We start from the raw sequence: 18,430 nt of genomic DNA, 5'->3' as shown, positions 1-18,430 counted from the left end.
GGATTGTATTTTTATAAAATTATTTGAATTTAATTGAGGGGTGTTATAAGGATTAGATCTACTGAACTATATAGATATGAATATACATATACTCACACAACAGGTAATTTTTATTTTAATTTAGCTTTTTTTTTTTTTTTAAATCAGGTCCTGCCCATCTTGTAATCCTCCTGTTTGAACACTCTAACTGAGACTTCAGTCAGATGCTGACATTCTCAGCTCTTTTTGTTTTTAGGCAGAATCTTGCCATATTTCCCAGACCAGCCTGAATTTTGCACTCCCTACCTAGCCTTCCCAGTTGCTGAGATTACAAGCATACACCATCTCGCCTGTCCCTAGGTTAGACAAGGCATTGAACAAAGGCTTTCCATGTGATCCTAGCCTTAAAAAAAACATTGTCTTTTGGGGGGTTGGCAAGTGGCATGGTGGTTAAAGGCATTAGGTTCCCACATGGCCGATGGCAGTTTGAGTCCTGGACCTGCTAGCTTGATTTCTTGCTTTCCCTTTCTCTGTCTCTCTCTGGTCAAAACCACTATAGGCTGGTATCTATTTCAAATAAGTTTTTAGTTGCAATGTTCTCTATAGCTATTAGTCTCTCTAGTATGAATCATTATGAAAGAAATTATCTTAGAACTCGAGGCTAATAATTTAATTTCCAAGGATCCCATTGGTTTTCTAACAAAATCATATAATGGTAATGTTTCTGCATTTCTCTCTACTTTAAGGGAGCTCATAACATCTTCTCGGCTTAACTTTAATAACAGCATTAAGATTTTATGATGCGTAAGTATTAATATTTTTTCCTATAAAATTGTATCTTTACTAATTTTTTTCTTTTTGTGCGTTGTTCTTGTTGAGTATATCAAATCTTGATTAAACAAGGTTCAATCCAGTGTAGTAAAGACATACATAAGTAAGTATGTATGTTAATGCATAGTTCCAATGCATAGTTTCTGGACTGTCACAATTTGCCTTTTCCTATTCTTTGAAAACCTCAAACCTATTCTCATATTTACATAGAACTTGATTCCTTATTATCTTCATCTGGCCAAATTCCCTACTTTGAAGTATTCACTCCTCATATATGCATTCTCTGACTAAATCATTCTCTATATTCCCCCAATATTATCTATATTAATACTATTCTTTATTCCTTTTCTCTGAATTTTTTTTTACTTTTAAATTGGCATATAAAATTGTATTTTATGAAGATGATATTTTGAAGTATATGTACAATTGTGGAATGGCTAAATCTAATTAATTTACAAATGCCTTACTGCCCATTGTTATCATTTTTGTGGCAAAAAGAAAATAAAAAACCTACTTCACCTGCTCACTTAGCATTATTAGAAAATGCAATGTTGCATCATTAACTATAGTAACCAGGCTAAACATTAGGTCTCTTGAGCTTATTCCTCCTGTCAATCTGTATCCTTTAATCGACATCTCCCCCTCGTCCCTTTTATATTACTATGACTTCTAAAATTATGGATTTTTTTTATCTGTTGATAATCTGTTTTCTTCATAAGAATATAAGTTTCACAAAGGCAGAGACTTTGTTTTTAGATTGATCTCATTCTAGTGCATGTCGTAGATGTAAATCAATGTCTAGTGAATGATTGAGTAAAATCCATCCATCCCAGATGCCAACTGACTGGTTTATTTTTTACCAAATAGTGGGCCAAAGCATCAGATTCCTCCACATCAGTCTTTTTCTTGGCATCTGGGATTCACCAACTTTGCGTCTTTGTCAGCTTTTCCCTGTTCTGGGCTGTGTTTTAAACACAACCTCCCCTCCCTTGAAGTCAACACAAAAGTGTATTGGCACTACATGCTAATCTTCTTTTAAATGTAAACCAGTTTTCAGATATTTTAATTATCTTTCAGGGATAGGAAAAGTAAAGAAGTATATAAACTCTTTCTTACATTATAAATAAATGACTTGAAAGTCAAGTCAGAAAAAGAAAGTGCTGCTACTGCCATGAGTGTTTGAATCACCTGTAAAACTCACTGAAGTGTCAGTCTCACAACCAATATATTCATTTCACTGCCTTTGTCATCCACCAAAAATAATAGCTCTCTAAGATTAGCCTGTGGACTGGTGCTGGTCTAAGTGCACCAGAATAAGGTAGGTTACATTAAAACTAGATTCCAGGATTCATTTCAAAGATTCTGATTTAGAGGATTTCAAGAAAGGCCAGAAAAAGCTGTTTAAAAAGTTTCCAAATATTTATTACACAGACATGTTTAGGAGACAATGCTTTAGACTGTTATTAATTGCTAGATGTCAATTTAATATAAATGTATGTTCAATTACTATTTTAATTAGGACTTCATTTCCTTCTATCTGAGCTAAAAAGATTTGAATGTTCTACTCCTCCACTAAGGTAGAGCAGAAATCATCAGTTCATAAATACAAGGTGTGACAATGATACACACACTACTTAGAGGTCGAAAATTTATGACGTTAGGGACCAGGTAGGAGATCATAGATAAAAGGGCAAGCAAATATTGAGGGTTAGAATAGAAGAATCTAAACTGAGACACAAGGACATTTAATTCAAATTACCATCTATCAATTCTTTATTTGAAGTAAGATCTGCTTTAATTGGGATGTTCTTGTCTATAATTTAATTAGGCACAAATTACAAAATCAGGGTCTGTATCTCTAGGTGTACATAAATAAAGACCTACATTTTCATCTGTGACGCTAGTGGGGAAAACATTGTGATTGTTGTCCACTTGTGATCTCTCATTCACTTTGATTAACTTTTGTGCACATCTGAAATTTTCTCAGGGCAGCCTTCATGTCCTTGTTCCGGAGACTGTAGATCAATGGGTTTACAAGGGGGGTGACTGAGGAGTAGAACAAGGTTACAATCTTCTGTATCCCAGCTGCATTTCCAGAGGTAGGGCTGATGTACATCAGCATGACAGTTCCATAGAACAGAGACACCACCGCTAGGTGGGAGCCACAGGTGGAGAAGGCCTTCCGTCTGCCAGCTGCTGAAGGCACACGCAACACTGCTCTGAGAACCAGGGTGTAGGAAGCAAGAATGAAGAAGAAGGCAATGAAGATAATGAGGGAGTTCAGAATAGAACAGGAAAGCTCAATTCCAGGGGCAGGGATGCAGGACAGGGCCAGAATAGGACCAGGGTCACAGACAAAGTGGTCAATGGTATTGGGGCCACAAAAGGGGAGTTGTGTGATAAAGTATATAGGGACAGGATAGCAGAGGAAGGCAGCCACCCAGCAGAGGGCCACCAAGTTCATGCAGAGACGACTGCTCATGATGGTAGGATAGTGGAGAGGGTGGCAGATAGCCAAGTACCGATCAAATGCCATGAGGGGCAGTAAGAAAGTCTCAGTGATGCCCATTGAGAAGAAGAAGTAGAATTGGAGGAAGCAGGCAGTGAAAGAGATGGTTTTGGTCTCAGACAGGAAGTTATGTAGCATGTTGGGGACAGTGGTGTTGATGTAACAGATCTCTAGGAATGAGAAGTTGGCCAGCAGGATGTACATGGGGGTGTGGAGCCTGTGATCCAGCCTCACTGCCACAACGATGGCCCCGTTCCCCATCAGTGTCAGCATGTAGGACACAGAGAAGAGCACAAAGAGGAGAAGCTGGACCTCTCTGGAGCAGGGAAAACTCAGGAGGATGAACTCAGTCACTGTGTTTGCTCCTGACACATTCAAGGCTCCCTGAGGGGTAGAGAGGAAAACAGTGACAATGACACAGTTAATCTTATTCCCTCATCCATGGAGATAGTTTCTGATTTGGGGACTGATATATTCCTCAGATTCTATTATTATATTAAATAAATGATAATCCAAACATAGTGCTGAAGACTAGCAAAGTTAGAGAGTGCTCGATATGATAGGATGAAAATCTTAGACTTTCTTTTATTTGTCTTTTAGAATTTTCCGACAGTTTTAGATAGGATCTTACATAATAATCATCTCAGAGAAGGCTAATGACAGGACTTAAAAATGTTTGTAAGAGGGGCCGGCAGGTGGCTTGGTGATTAAGGGTGCCGGACTCCCACATTGCCGACTGCAGTTCAAGTCCCGGACCTGGCAGCTTTCTGTCTCTCTCTTTCTCTCTCTCTCCCTCTCAGTCTATCCTTCTCTGGAGAAATTGAAATAAATAAATGAATGAATAAATAAAGTTAAATAAAATATTTTTAATTTCTGTAAGAAAATATGAATATTATGCATTTATGTCTATAGAATAAGATATAAAATTCCCTTGTGCGACCTGCTGGTGGGGTGGCTATGGCACCTGGACCTCCCATGGCCTACTTCATAGTACAAGTCCTTGAACAGTCTGTGAAAGAAAAAACACAAAGCACATGCATATGCATGCTCAAAATCCCAAAAGGAGGAGAAGGAATTACAGTATAGACATCTCCCCTTGAGGGTTCTGTCTCTCTCCTCTTTACACTTGTCACCCATCCAAAGCACATGTGTCCTCTGGAAGTGTCACTAAAAAAAGATTTAAAATACTCTTAATACAGAACACAGAATTTCAATTATATGGATCTTTGGGTCATGGATCTAGGAGATATAAACATTAGACATTGTAGGAGTAAGAGAGAGAGAAAGGTAATGACACAATCAAGTCTTTGTGCATCTTACTTTTATCCTAGGTCAGTGCCATGTTGTCAGCATGATCAACTTATCATAATCCAGACAAGAAATGTGAAAGAAACATGCAGTCAGTGCTTTCTTCAGTGTCCCTCGAATTTTGTTAACTCAATAAAGCTTTGTATGTCCAAACATCTACATAATGGCTTTCAATTTGGTTTCATCTTTACAGTTGAAAAACATTGGTATAGAAAAAACATCTATGTATAAGTATAAAAATAGGCAATGGATCTGGTTTTGGTTTTTGGTTTGTTTTGTTTTGTTTTAAATTTTTCTTAATTGCCAGAGGGTATGTGCTTACTTGAAAGAGACAGAGGCGAGGAGACAGGGAGAGAAAAGAAATCCCCAAGAGGCATGGTCACACCACAATTCCTTAACCTTCATTTCTCCATCCTGTCAGCACTTTGGACAAGCATGTACACATGTGCCTTGTGTTTTTCAAGCCCCCATGCACAATCTCAAACTACAGTAAACCTTGAAGGGTCCACTTCCCCTCAACTGTAGGCTATTTGGCTGGCCTTATTTTAGGATTTTTGAGACTTTTGTCTGCACTATCAGGATTTATAAAGAGGCCTCAGTTCTTCTGATTTATGAAAGGATGCAGAGTCCACAAATATCAGATACTCCTAACTAGAGCTTTCTGGAGACCAAGAACAAATGTGGAAGCCATAAACTGTACAGCAATCCCTCAATTGTTCTCCCACTCCTTCTGTTGCTTCTAACCCTTTAGAGTTTTGGAAAGTTAGAATTGTTTAGGAAACGATGACAGAATCTTTGTGAATCTTCCTTCTCTGCATTAGACTTAGTTTAAAACATTGCCTGACTTCCATTTTGAGAGAGATAAAACCAATGAAATTATCAAACATTCCCTTACTGTACTTTGATTATAACTTACTAATTTGCTTTTGGATGCTCTGTCAGTGAGAAACAGCCATCATTTGGGCCTCAATGAACCAGAGTGAAACGATGCAGTGATAATTTTATCTGGCCCACTCGGTCATGTTGGTGTTCTCCCTTCCCTCAGTGGCTGATTATCTGCTCTATGGAAGACACAAACAGCACAAAACGCAAGATACCCCATGGTTTTCAGTCCAACTGCTCAATAGCCACTTTGTCAATCCTTTCCACATGTCACATCACTAATGTCTGTGCTCCCATAAGGAGCTGGGTCACTGGGCACAATTTCTGGTTAATAAAGACAGAATTTATGCACTGCCAAGGCTCTTTCCTCACCTTCATGTCTCTCATGTCAGTGAGTCTCCCAACTTTCTCAATTGTGAAGGACCATCTTCTGTCAGTTCACGTCACTTGAGGTCCCTCGGTTTTCAATGCAACACAAAGAAGGCAGATTTAAATGACATATTTCAGAGGGTCCTAACACTTGTATTTCTACTGAATCCATTGTCTCATTAAAATAGCATATTTGGTAGAGAGTTTCTGTTTTCACTGAGCAAAAGGCAGACAGGAGGGAGGGCATGATATCCTTAGCAGTCAATCGTCACAAAGGTGGTCTAGGAGGTGTAGTGTGGAGAGAAATTGGCGTGTATATTGCACAGCAGACTGACCTATGTTGCTCTGAAACTCACGTCTTATTCATCCTAAGGGATGTAATCTCCGATGGATTCCTAAAGAGGGAGTCTACAAGGGAAGATTGTTAATGGTATTGTACAGGTTCCCGTCCCTCTGGAGTGCATTAATTGGCTCATGGGACCTAGTTTCTCCAGTGGTGATCACAAAATCTTATGCGATTCTTAGAGCATATTTTTTTCACCAATGGGTTACTGCTATGATGGTGCACACACTATAGCAATATCAGCTTATCTGAGACAAGAGGTGTTTGTTTTTCTTTCTATTCTTTTTATGTTTTCACATTTAATTTTATTATTTTGCTTGAGTCTACATGCAAGTTTTGGACTCCCCTATCTGTCAGTATCAGAATTATGGTATTCGAGTACTCAGTGTCGCTCATTTATTTATTTATCTTATAATTTCTTAGTTGCATTTAATTACTGTACATTTTTATAGGGTACAATATAGTAGTTTTTCAAAGCATGCATGTAGTGGGAACCAGCAGTTAGCGTAATGGCTATGTCGCTGGACTCCCACTTAGTCGACCGCAGTTCGCGTCCCGTACCCGGTGGCTTAAAACTCACGCTGGACGCATGTGCATGCATGCCCAAGATCCCAAGAGGAGAATGGAGGAGAAGGGATTGCGGCATGACCATCCCCCCTGGGGGGTGATTTCTCGCTTTCTGTCTCTCTGTCTCTCTCTGTCTGTCTGGGGAGTGCACGCGCCCTATAGCGAAAAACCTCTCAAAAAAAAGAAAAGCATGCATGTACTGTGCCATTCTAAATCAAGCATACTACCATCATTTTGTAAAGGTTGCATCATATTGTGCACCTTCAATATTTATATATGAAATCCATATATTATATATAATATGTGAAATACATTATATTACATATAATATATGGTATTTATATATAAAATCAATATATTCTGTATAAGACATTTAATATATGGATTATATATATAAATACATAATATATTATTATATTCAAATATTACATATGAATATATAATATATAGTATGTACATGTTATATATTACATATATATGAAATGACCTTCTCTTTTTTTGCTTTGTGCTTGTATAGTGTTTCATGATCTGTTTGCCCTGTTTACGTACATTCCGGGTCTGTTACAAGTTTTTTCTTGAGTCCCACCTCCACTGCCCCCTCAGTCTCTGGTATCTATAATTTTCCTTTGTAGTTATTGTGTGTCTTTAAATTTTTCAATTTCAGCCATAGGGTGCAGGCATTCAGTGTATTAAGAAGAGATATACCATGTTTTTCTTCCATAATGTGACTTATTTCACTTAGCATTAAATCCTGTAGGTTCATCCACTTTTCTCAAATGACAGGCTTTCATTATTCTTTCTAGCTGAGGATTCTACTATGCATATATGCCTCATCTTCTTAATCTAAACTTCTTCTCACTGACTTATTCAATGTCTTTAAAATGGCTATTTCCTTCTTTTTTTTTTTTTTCCCCTTCTTTTTTCCCAAACACTTTCTCTCCCTGGTCAGTTCTCTTCTTCTGTAACAATACTGTAAAATGCCCAGGTATAAAAACAGAAAGATTAGGGGTTGCCAGAGGGTGCTTGCTAATAGGCACGGGATTTCATTTGGGGTGATCAAAATTATATAAAGTTTGAATTGGGGAAAACATAGAAAAGATATTGAATGTTGAAGGGGGAGATTAATGTCTCTGTACTGACGGACATGCATGGCATTCCCTTTGGAAAAAACAATGTAATACACTGTAAAGTTATATGTAATCCAATGTAATATAAAGAAGATTATGATGATGATAATAAAAAAATAAAATAAATTTTAAAAAAATTATATAAAGTTTGATAGTTGTGATTGTGCAACTATGTGGATAAATAGAAATGTCACATTGTACACTTTTAAAAAGGTAATTTTACAATACTGTATATGAATTATAATTCAATCAAGTTGTTATAAAACAGAACAAAATGATAATACATTTATTTTCATCACGGGGATATCTCTATAGGAAATCTTTATAACTTGTATCACTTCAAAAGCTAATTTTCCATATAAACATTTTAAATGAACAAATCAATAGGTTGCCCTTATGCTCTCTTCTTCATATTCTTAGTTCTTTTTATTATCTATTAGTTCCTATATACAACGTATAAATAATATCCAAAACACACTCATCTTCGGTATCATATTTTTGACAAGACAATAATTACTACTTGGGTTATAATTTCAGATATTACAATCTAATATCTATTCAGTTTGTTGGATTTGCTCCAAAGTGGCTTCTGGAAAAAAAATAAATGTAGATGTGGACATATTCTTTGTTTCTATTGAGTTTGCAAATTCCTAAACTTAAATACAGTGATTCCCAGCTCCCTCTGTATATTACACTGTGCTTGGGGAAATTTTCAAAATACCTGTGATTTCAATATCTCTGTCCCAGTGGCACTAGACATCAATAGTAAATTCTATCTGTGACTGTGATTATTGAATCTGTTGTAGATCAATGATTTCCAAACTTCAGTGTGCATCTGATTCCACTGAGGATATTGTTCAAATGCAGATTCTGATTCAGCACACCTGAGATCAGGTCCTATTATCCGGCCTTGTTACAGGCTCCCCAGTGATGCCCAGCTGATGATCCACAAACCACATTTTCAGCAGTACAGGTTGTATGATACAAGAGGGGATTTCAAAAAGTTCTTGGAAGATGGAACTAAAGTCTGAGTTGATTTTAGTTCAAAAGCATTGTATTCTATAATTAGTTTATTCATAATATGAGTTACTATGAACATTTGGAAGATCCCACATATTTCAAAATGTGTAGTAGTATGCCCAAGAAAGAAATTAATTTCAAAATTGTTTTAAGAGATAATAAATAAAAAGGAATGATTGACTACCAGCATTGTAAATCAAGATTACATTTGTTAAAAGAATTTCTTAGAATACTAACTGTTAGGGACCAGCAGATGGCATAATGGTTTGCCTCTGGACTTCCATTTATCGAATGCAGTTTGAGTCCCAGACCTGGCAGCTTAAAACACACCAGGTACATGTGCATGAATGCCCAAAACTCTGAGAAAAGAAATGGTTGTGGCATGGCCATCCCCCCTGGAAGGGAATTTCTCATTTTCTTGCTCTTGGTCTTTATCTCTCCACTGAGCACACATGTTCTATAGCAAAAATCTCTCTCAAAAAAAAAAAAATTAAACTTCAATTTCTACCTTCTTTTCTAAAACAACATTGAAACATTGAAAAATAATGTTTCTTTTCTTAAAATAAACAACAGTTACTAATAAAAATAAAATAAAATAATGTGCAGGCATGAAAGCATGGTTAATAAGAAAATAAAATAAAGCAAGTTATGTTACTACATCGATTGATGAAGGCAGGGTAAGAAATAATTTCTTGCCTTTTTTCCAGAACTGCCATCTTCCAGTAATTAATCAAAATGATGAACACAAAGGGAAAGAAGGGAGGTACCCAACATATGTTCTTTAGGCCTTTTAGAGAACATGGAGTGGTTCCTTTGGCAACATATATGCAAATCTGCAAGACAGGTGATATTGCAGACATCAAGCAAATAGGTACTGTTTAAAAGGAATGCCCCACAAATGATACCATGGCAAAATGTTACCCAGCATGCTGTTGGCATTGTTATGAACAAACAAGTTAAGGGCAAGATCCTTGCCAAGAGAATTAATGTGCATATTGAGCATATTAACCATTCTAAGAGCAGAGATAGCTTCCTAAAATGTGTAAAGGAAAATAACCAGAAAATGAAGAAAGCCAAAGAGAAAGGTGCCTGGGTTCAACTAAAGCACCAGCCTGCTCCACCCAGAGAAGCACACTTTGTGGGAACCAATAGAAAGGAGCCTGAGCTACTGGAACCTATTCCCTATGGATTTATGGCATGATGGATGTTAAACTAATCTGTGGTCTATAAAAAAAAAAATTACATGCCTGGCATCTATGCAGAAATGGGAGAGGCACCAATATGTTTTCTAGGCGTTTTAGAAAACATGGAGTTGCTCCTTGGGCAACATATATACGAATCTACAAGAAAGATGACATTGTAGACACTAAGTCTACATCTCAGATTTTTGTTTACATCAGCCCCTGTGCCCACTTGTCTGATTTTTGGGTTTCTGAACACTTATCATACAAGATCATCTTCTGAAAGTGAGGGAAGAAGTCAGAATGTATGGATTTTAGATATTCCAGAAAAGACTTTCTGTTATGGTCATGACTAAGCAGCTTTAATAGATTTGGTACTAGGCCAAAAGTTACTTCCATCAAAACTAACTATAAAATATGGAAAAATACATAAAAACAACCATTTGAAGAAACTGGAGAGCAATCAACACACAGGTGAAAGGGTTGTAAGTCCTGCGATCACCTTAGGGATGTAAAAGTGTAAATTCATCCTCTCCTTGTCATCAGGTTGATTCATTGTCTCACCGGCACTTTAGGTATTTTAACTGTAAAAGCCCATTCACAACTCCATGTTCTTCGAACATTCTCCTCCTTTTCCATTCCTGAGTTAGTCGGTCCTTTTTTGACTTGATTGCAGATGGTTGACCTTATATTTTCTATGTTCTTGCCTTCAGATGTAAAGATTGTTACATCCATCAACAGATAACATGAAAACTAAGGGCAAAATGTGTGGCAGACAACCACAGCAGATACGACTTCCAAAATAACCATGAAATAACACAAGGACCAACAAGTATACCGGCTCAGGGTCACCCTAATTATTCAGCCATAATTTCCCTCCCTTGAGAACCAATAGTAGCTCCTCAGCTCCACCCTTTAAAGCTACAACTCTCCACATCTGGCTCTTTTCCTTCTTGGAAAGTGAATAATTTTTTTCTATTTGCTTTCTTTCTGAATGTGTGAATTTTTTTTCACAGACCATAACAAAGACTACTCTAACAACATGCAAGACTTTAGGAACCAAAACTCCAAAATGAAAGGAAGAATAAGAGGGTAAATTTCATGTTTACCATGTGCATGTGTTTCCCTCCGAGAACATTTACCAATTCCCTGGGTAGGGGGAGTATGAGAATGCAGAGGGACGCATGAGGGAATGGGGGAATAAAAGAATAACACAGGAGTAGAAAGCAGTACTTTCATTGAATTGAAGAAACAGAGGATTGGTCTATAACTGCATTGCAGCTGGTGTTTGAGAAACAAATTCTGGAGAGAAGGGAACCCCATTGAGGCTCAAAATATCATGCAATCTCCCTTCAGCACATATTTGGATTATTGACCTATTCGTGTACAAACTGAGTCAAAATCCATTGACTTTATAATTTTTAAAATGCTATATAGCATTCAATGTTTTTCATGAGATATGCTAAGCAACAAGATAAACATTTAAGAACCAAGAGAAGAGAAAGTAGAAACTTGCTCATATGTATTCCAGTTTGGTTAAAACTTATGAACAATTATCTGAAAAAACAGTTTAAAAAAAAAAAACACAGAAAAAAATTAAGATAGAAGTTTAATTGCTCAAAGTTTTTACTATTATTATTAATTTTGTTTATATTCCCAGAACTTTCTGCAGAGCTGTTTTCATCTCCTTGTTCCTCAGACTGTATATTACAGGATTAAGGAATGGGGTCACAACAGAATAAAACAGAGTCACAATCTTCTGCATTCCAGCTTCATGCTCAGATGTTGGATTCCCATACATGACCAGTACTGAGCCGTAGAACAGTGAAACCACAGCCAGGTGAGACCCACAGGTAGAGAAAGCCTTTTTTCTCCCTGCTTCAGAAGGGACCTTCAATACAGCTCTTAACACCAAAGCATAGGACCCAATGATGAAAAGAAAGGGAATAATGAGAGGTAACGAAAGTAGGGTGGAGAAGACGAGCTCTATCACAGGAGCCTTTTTGCATGTATGTGCTAGAAGAGGACCTAGGTCACATAAGAAGTGGTCAATGATTCTGTCTCCACAGAATGACATTTGGGAGACAATGATGATGGGAATCAAGAACCAGAGGAAACCAAACACCCAGCAATTGACCACAAGATTGGTGCAGAGACGTCTGGTCATAAGAACTGGATAGTGTAAAGGATGGCAGATGGCCAGGTACCGGTCAAATGCCATAACCACCAGAAAATAGTTTTCTGTACAACCCAAGGAAAAGAAGAAATAGAACTGGAGAAAGCACCCAGAGAAGGAGATGACCTTGGTGTCAGACAGGAAGTTGGCCAACATGTTGGGGACTGTGGAGGTGACATACCAGATTTCTAAGAAGGAGAAGTTGGCGAGCAGGATGTACATGGGTGTGTGGAGTCTCTGATCCCAGTACACAGCACAGATGATAGAACTGTTGCCCAGAAGGGTCAGGAGGTAGAAGACAGTGAAGAGCACAAACAGGAGGATCTGCCCCTCATTGGGGCAAGGGAAACCCAGGAGGATGAAGCCAGAGATGGTACTGGAGTTGCTGAGAGTGTTGAAGATTTTCATGTGTTATGAACTATAAAATCACCAGGAATTATTGGAGGACACTGCAATGACAAATTGGAACCTGAATATGTATTTAAAACATCCTTGGGAATATCATAAATGCTTATAAATTAATGGTTACTAATTTCATCTAACCAGAAATTTTATCCTCTTGGACAATGAATGTTTTTCTGTTAAAATATTAGATGTCACTGAGTACCAATTATTAGAAACAGAATTTTATTTATTGTGAAAAGTGAGAATTATGCAAATTGTGTGTGTGTGTGTATATATATATATAGAGAGAGAGATAGACAGCTTAATAAATGATTATAATGAAAACACAACAGTAACTACCATGAGATCAAGAAATAGAATATCATGGGAACCAGCAGTTAGCGTAATGGCTATGTCGCTGGACTCCCACGTAGTCGACCATGGTTCGCGTCCGGGACCCGGTGGCTTAAAACTCATGCCCAGTGCATGTGCGTACGTGCCCAAGATCCCGAGAGGAGAATGGAGAAGAAGGGATTGCGGCGTGACCATCCCTCCTGGGGGGTGATTTCTCGCTTTCTGTCTCTATGTCTCTCTCTGTATGTCTGGTGAGTGCATGTGCCCTGTAGCGAAAACCTCTCCCCCCCCCAAAAAAAAAATAGAATATCATTTGTAACCCTGGTATCTCTGCTCTTGCTCCATCCCACACACTTTACCTTCCTGTTCTTCCAACTATATCACTTTTCTTTCTTATGGTCATCATTTTCTTGTATTTTTTTATTATTTAATAACTGTGTATTTCCAAACAATAGTATTCAATTTTGCCTGTATTTGTTTTTATAAATGAAATTGTACTATTGAGTATCAGAGATAGACAAAAAAGTTTATTTTGAAATGTGGAATCATGCACATCATATATGTTATATATAACATAATACATATTACACATGTGTTTATTATATAGGAAATATATTATTTATATATTTTTTCCACAGTAACTACTATGAGATCAAGAAATTGAGTATCCCGTGTAAGTCTAGACTCTCTCCTCTTTCTCCATCCCACACACTATCTCTCTGCTCCTCTAATTGTTACACGTTTCTTTCCTTATGGTTGTGACATCTTTGTATTTCATAATAACTTAATAACCAAGTAGGCACTTCTAAACACTAGTATTTAGTGTGGCCTCTACCTTAATTTTGCACAAATGTGATCATATCATTGTACTTTGGATGGTTTCTTTTGTTCAGCAGTTAAGTTTGTGAAAAAAAAGCACAATGAGGGCAGGCCTTTAAGGGTGAGTCCGTGCTGGGGGACCTGAGAGCCACTTCGAGACTTTTGGACTTCATCACCCACCATCCCAACAGCCTGGACTCACCCTGGCCAATCACCAGGAGTTTTGAGTCCAGTCTGGGCAAGCCTTTAGTATGAGAATGTGCTCGAGGTCTGAGAGACCCTTTGGAACTTTTGGTACACCAACCTGCAAAGCACAGTGCGTGACTGGACCATCTTCACCAAGTTATATCTCCTTAGCTTGCTACCACCTCATCAAGAACTAGCGTTTGATAGAGGGGCCAAGCACCTGAAGTTACCCATAACTGCTCTCACCTGGGAGATACAGCTCTCCAATAGGAACACATTTGGGAACTAAGGTGAAATTTCCTCTACCAGCACTACAGAATCTACTCTAATAAATAGAAAAAAAGTGAATATTGCCTCAGATGACCAGAAGCCAGCACAGATCTCAAAGAAACATGAAAAAACAAGTGGGTAACCCTTCACCAGGTGAGGGTAGTTAGCCCCTCACCAACAGTGAACAGCACCAAGAAATACACAGAAATGTCAGAAAAAGAATCTGAATATTCACAGTCATGAAACTCAGTGAAAAGCGAGAGGAAACTCAGTTTCAGAAAATGTGAAAATCATTTCAGGACATGAAAGAAGAATTTCATAAATAAATAGACACCCTAAGGAAAGAATCAAACAGAACTTCTGGAAATGAAGAATATAATACAAGAAATTAAAATCTCCCTAGAAAGCATTAGCAGCAGATTGGATCGTGCAAGAGAAAGAATTTCTGACCTTTAAGAAAAAGTCTCCAGCATAGACCAAATCACCAAAAAGAAGAAAAATAAAACCAAAAAAAATGAGGAAAGCATACAGGAAATTCTAGACACCGTGAAACACCCAAATATCCATTTAATGGGTATTCCAGAAGGTGAAGAATATACTAAAGGCATGGAAAACCTTTTTCATAGAATACTATCTAAAAATTGCCCAATTATAGAGAAACATGGAGAAATTCAGACCCAAAAAAAAAGACCCCAAATAAAATCAACACAAAAAGATCCTCTTCCTGGCATATCATAGAAAGATTGGTAAAAAATTAAAGACAACATTCTCAAAATGGCAAGGGAGAAACATCAAGTTACTTATAAAGGCTATCCCATTAGGCTAATGTCAGACCTCTCAACTGAAACAATGCACTCAAGAAAGGAATGGGAAGATGTGTTCCAAACATTAAAAGAAAAACAATTTCAACCAAGAGTACTATATCCAGCAAGACTGTCCTTCAAATGAAAAGAACAAATAAAAGTATTCTCAGATAAACAAAAACAAAAAGAATTCACTAGTAATAGACCAGTTCTACAGGAAGTACTGAGAAGAATGTTTAATCAGGATAACTAAATAGAGACAAAAAGAAATAGAACAGAAAAAACAACTGAGAAAATGGCTAACAAAATGACAGAGATAAATCCATAAATATCACGAATAACATTGAAAATGTTACTGGAAAACTCTCCCATTAAAAGACACAGACTTGCTGAATGAATACAAAAGCAGAAGCCATGTATGTGCTCACAAGAAACACACCTCACTGATAAAGACAAACATAGACTGAAAGTGAAAGACTAGAAAAAAAATTCCATACAAATGGAAACCAAAAAGTGACTCGAGTTGCAATACTGATATCAGACAACATAGACTTTAAGATGAAAGATGCAAGAAGAGACAAAAAGGACTTTATATAGTATTAAAAGGACTTATTTACCAAGAAGATGGAACACTTATAAATATGCACCCAATATGGCAGCACCTAAATACATCAAAAAGAGACTGTTAAATCACAAAGGAGAGATGGACTGCAACAAAATCATAGAAGATCTCCATTTCACTGACTCCTCTGGACAGATCATCTAAATAAAACATAAACAAAGAGATACCAGGTCTAAATGATACCATATGTGATATGGTTTTCACATACATCTATAGAATATTTCACCCAACTACTACAAAATATACATTTTCACACCCCCATATGGAATTGACCACATGATAGGGCACAAAACAAGCCTTTAAAAATTCAAAGGTATAGAAACTATACCTACCTAGCATCTTTTCTGACCATGATGGAGTCAAACTTGAAATCGACTAAAGAGCAAGCCCTCAAAAATTCATAAACATGGACAAAGAAATGGGACATAATCTGTTAAAGATAACTTTATAGTACTATCAACTGGACTGGGGAGAAATGCACACATATTGGAATATTCACTTTGCAAGCTAAATAATGTGACTGAATGTATAAAAGAACTTGAAATAAAATTTTTTAAAAAAGAATTGTTTAAACAATAAAACAAATTCACAAACACATGAAAACTAAGCTACCTACTCCTAAATTACTTAACAACTATAGAAAAAATGAAGACTGAAATCAAAAGGTTGATAGAAACCAATGATAATGAACGAGAAAGTGTTTATATCTTATGGGACACAGCAAAAGCAGTCATAAGAGGGAAGCTCATAACAATAAGTGCCCACAAGAAGAAAGCAAAAAAGTGGCAAATAACCTAACGACACAACTCAAGGAACTAGAAAAACAGCAACAACAAATCCAAAACATTTCAGGAGAAAAGAAATAATAAATATTCAAGCAGAAATAAATAAAATAGAGAATAAAAGAACTACATAGAATATAAATGAAACCAAAAGCTGGTTCTTTTAGAAAATAAAAAAATTGACACAACATTAGCTAGATTAACCAAGAAGAACAGAGAAAGGAACCAGATAAATCAAATGAGCAAGGATACAGACATTATTAAAATGACTATAACAGAAATACAAAATATCATCAGAGAGTACTATGAACAGCTACATGCCAACAAATAGGAAAATCAAGATGAGATGGACAAATTTCTGGACATGTGGTATAATTTACCAAAATTGAACCAGGAAGAAATAGTCTAAATAGGCCCACAACAAGCAATGAGATGGAATCAGTAATAGTCTCCCAACAAGGAAGAGCTCAGGTCCCCATGGCTTTACATGCGACTTCTACGTCTCCCAACAAGGAAGAGCCCAGGTCCCCATGGCTTTACATGCGACTTCTAAAAAACTTTTAAAGAACTACCCCTAATTCTCCTTAAACTATTTCTAAAAATTTAAAAGAAAAGAATCCTCCCAATTCATTCTGTGAAGACTTCATCATCTTATTTCCAAATTCAGAAAAGGGGGTGATAAAAAAGAAAAGTTCAGGCCCATATCCCTGATGAATATGGATGCAAAAATTCTCAAGGGATGAGCAGTTAGAGTAATGGCTATGTCGTTGGACTCCCATGTAGTCAACCGTGGTTCAAGTCCCGGACCCAGAGGATTAAACTCATTCCGGGCACGTGTACGTGCATGCCCAAGATCCCAAGGGGAGAATGGAGGAGGAGGGATTGCAGTGTGGCCACCCCTAGGGGGGATTTCTCACTTTCTGTCTCTCTTTCTGTCTGGCAACTGCACGTGGCCTATAGCTAAAGTCTCTCAAAACCCCCAAAAAAAAAAAAAAAAAGATAGCAAACCATATTCGACATGTTAAAATATTATACACCATGAGCAAGTATGATTTAGTTCAGGGATGCAAGGATGGTTCAACATACACAAAATAATAAATGTAATATATCCCATTAACAAAAGGAAAGATAAAAACCAAATGATCATATCAATCAATGCAAAAAAAACATTCTATAAAATACAACATCCCTTCCTGATTAATAGTTTAAAAATTGGCATAGAAGGGATATTCCTTAACACAATAAAAGCCTTCTATGAAAAACCCATAGCTAACACTATACTGAATGGGGGAAAGTTGAAAGCCTTTCCACTAAAAACAGAAACAAAGCAAGGCTTCCCACTTTCTCCTCTCCTTTTTAATATAGTACTGGAAGTTGTAGCCAATGCAATTAAACAAGGGAATCAAATAAAAGGTATCCAAATAGGAAAGAAGAAGTGAAATTGTCTCTATTTGCAGGTGATATAATGCTATACATAGAAAATCCAAAAGAATCCATGAAAAAACTCCTGGAAGTGATAAATGAATATAGTAAAATGGCAGGATACAAAATAAATGTACAAAAATCTATAGCATTTTTATACACCAACAATAGACAAACTAAGACAGAATTGAAGAAAGAAATTCAGTTTACAGTATCCACAAAACCAATTAAGATATCTAGGGATAAAAGATGTCAAAGATCTCTACAAGGGAAACTGTGAAGCACTAGAAAAAGAAATTAAAAATGATACAAAAAAAGTGAAGGGACCAGCAGGTGGTGCAATGGTTAAGGCCCTAGACACTCCCACATGGTTGACCACTGTTCCAGTCCTGGACCTGGTGGCTTGCCATCTCACTTTCTCTCCCTCTCCTTCTCTGTCTCTCTCTGATAAAATTAAAATAAATGAATGAATAAATAAAATTAAATATTTTTTAAA

The 18,430-nt window shown here is 36.9% G+C and overlaps 2 protein-coding genes across 2 annotated transcripts; both read right to left on the bottom strand.

Annotated features, from left to right (window-relative positions):
- Nucleotides 1–2,752: 2,752 nt before the first annotated feature.
- On the bottom strand, nucleotides 2,753–10,851 carry LOC102475368 (olfactory receptor 11H6). Its single transcript, XM_027772252.1, has 2 exons — nucleotides 10,681–10,851; nucleotides 2,753–3,745 (listed from the first exon to the last, which is right to left on the bottom strand). Exons 1-2 carry the CDS (start codon nucleotides 10,849–10,851, stop codon nucleotides 2,753–2,755), a joined length of 1,164 nt encoding a protein of 387 aa, XP_027628053.1.
- A 913-nt stretch (nucleotides 10,852–11,764) lies between these two features.
- LOC102471544 (olfactory receptor 11G2) lies at nucleotides 11,765–12,700 on the bottom strand. The gene has a single exon (XM_006149415.1). The coding sequence runs from the start codon at nucleotides 12,698–12,700 to the stop codon at nucleotides 11,765–11,767; it is 936 nt and encodes a 311-aa protein (XP_006149477.1).
- Between the last annotated feature and the right edge of the window lie 5,730 nt (nucleotides 12,701–18,430).

This window comes from Tupaia chinensis, unplaced genomic scaffold (assembly GCF_000334495.1).
Source record: "Tupaia chinensis unplaced genomic scaffold, TupChi_1.0 Scaffold000260_1, whole genome shotgun sequence".
In the NCBI taxonomy this organism is placed as follows: Eukaryota; Metazoa; Chordata; class Mammalia; order Scandentia; family Tupaiidae; genus Tupaia; species Tupaia belangeri.
The sequence above is the reverse complement of the archived record's forward strand: the minus strand, read 5'-3'. Positions and strand labels throughout refer to the sequence as shown.

What these genes read in the sequence shown, in the direction of transcription:
- LOC102475368 (XM_027772252.1), bottom strand. Translation starts at nt 10,851, where the DNA reads ATGGATGTAACAATCTTTACATCTGAAGGCAAGAACATAGAAAATATA. An exon ending in TTAAAATACCTAAAGTGCCG is followed by an intron (nt 3,746 to 10,680) that starts GTGAGACAATGA and finishes TGAGGGAATAAG; the next exon opens with ATTAACTGTGTCATTGTCAC.
- LOC102471544 (XM_006149415.1), bottom strand. Translation starts at nt 12,700, where the DNA reads ATGAAAATCTTCAACACTCTCAGCAACTCCAGTACCATCTCTGGCTTC.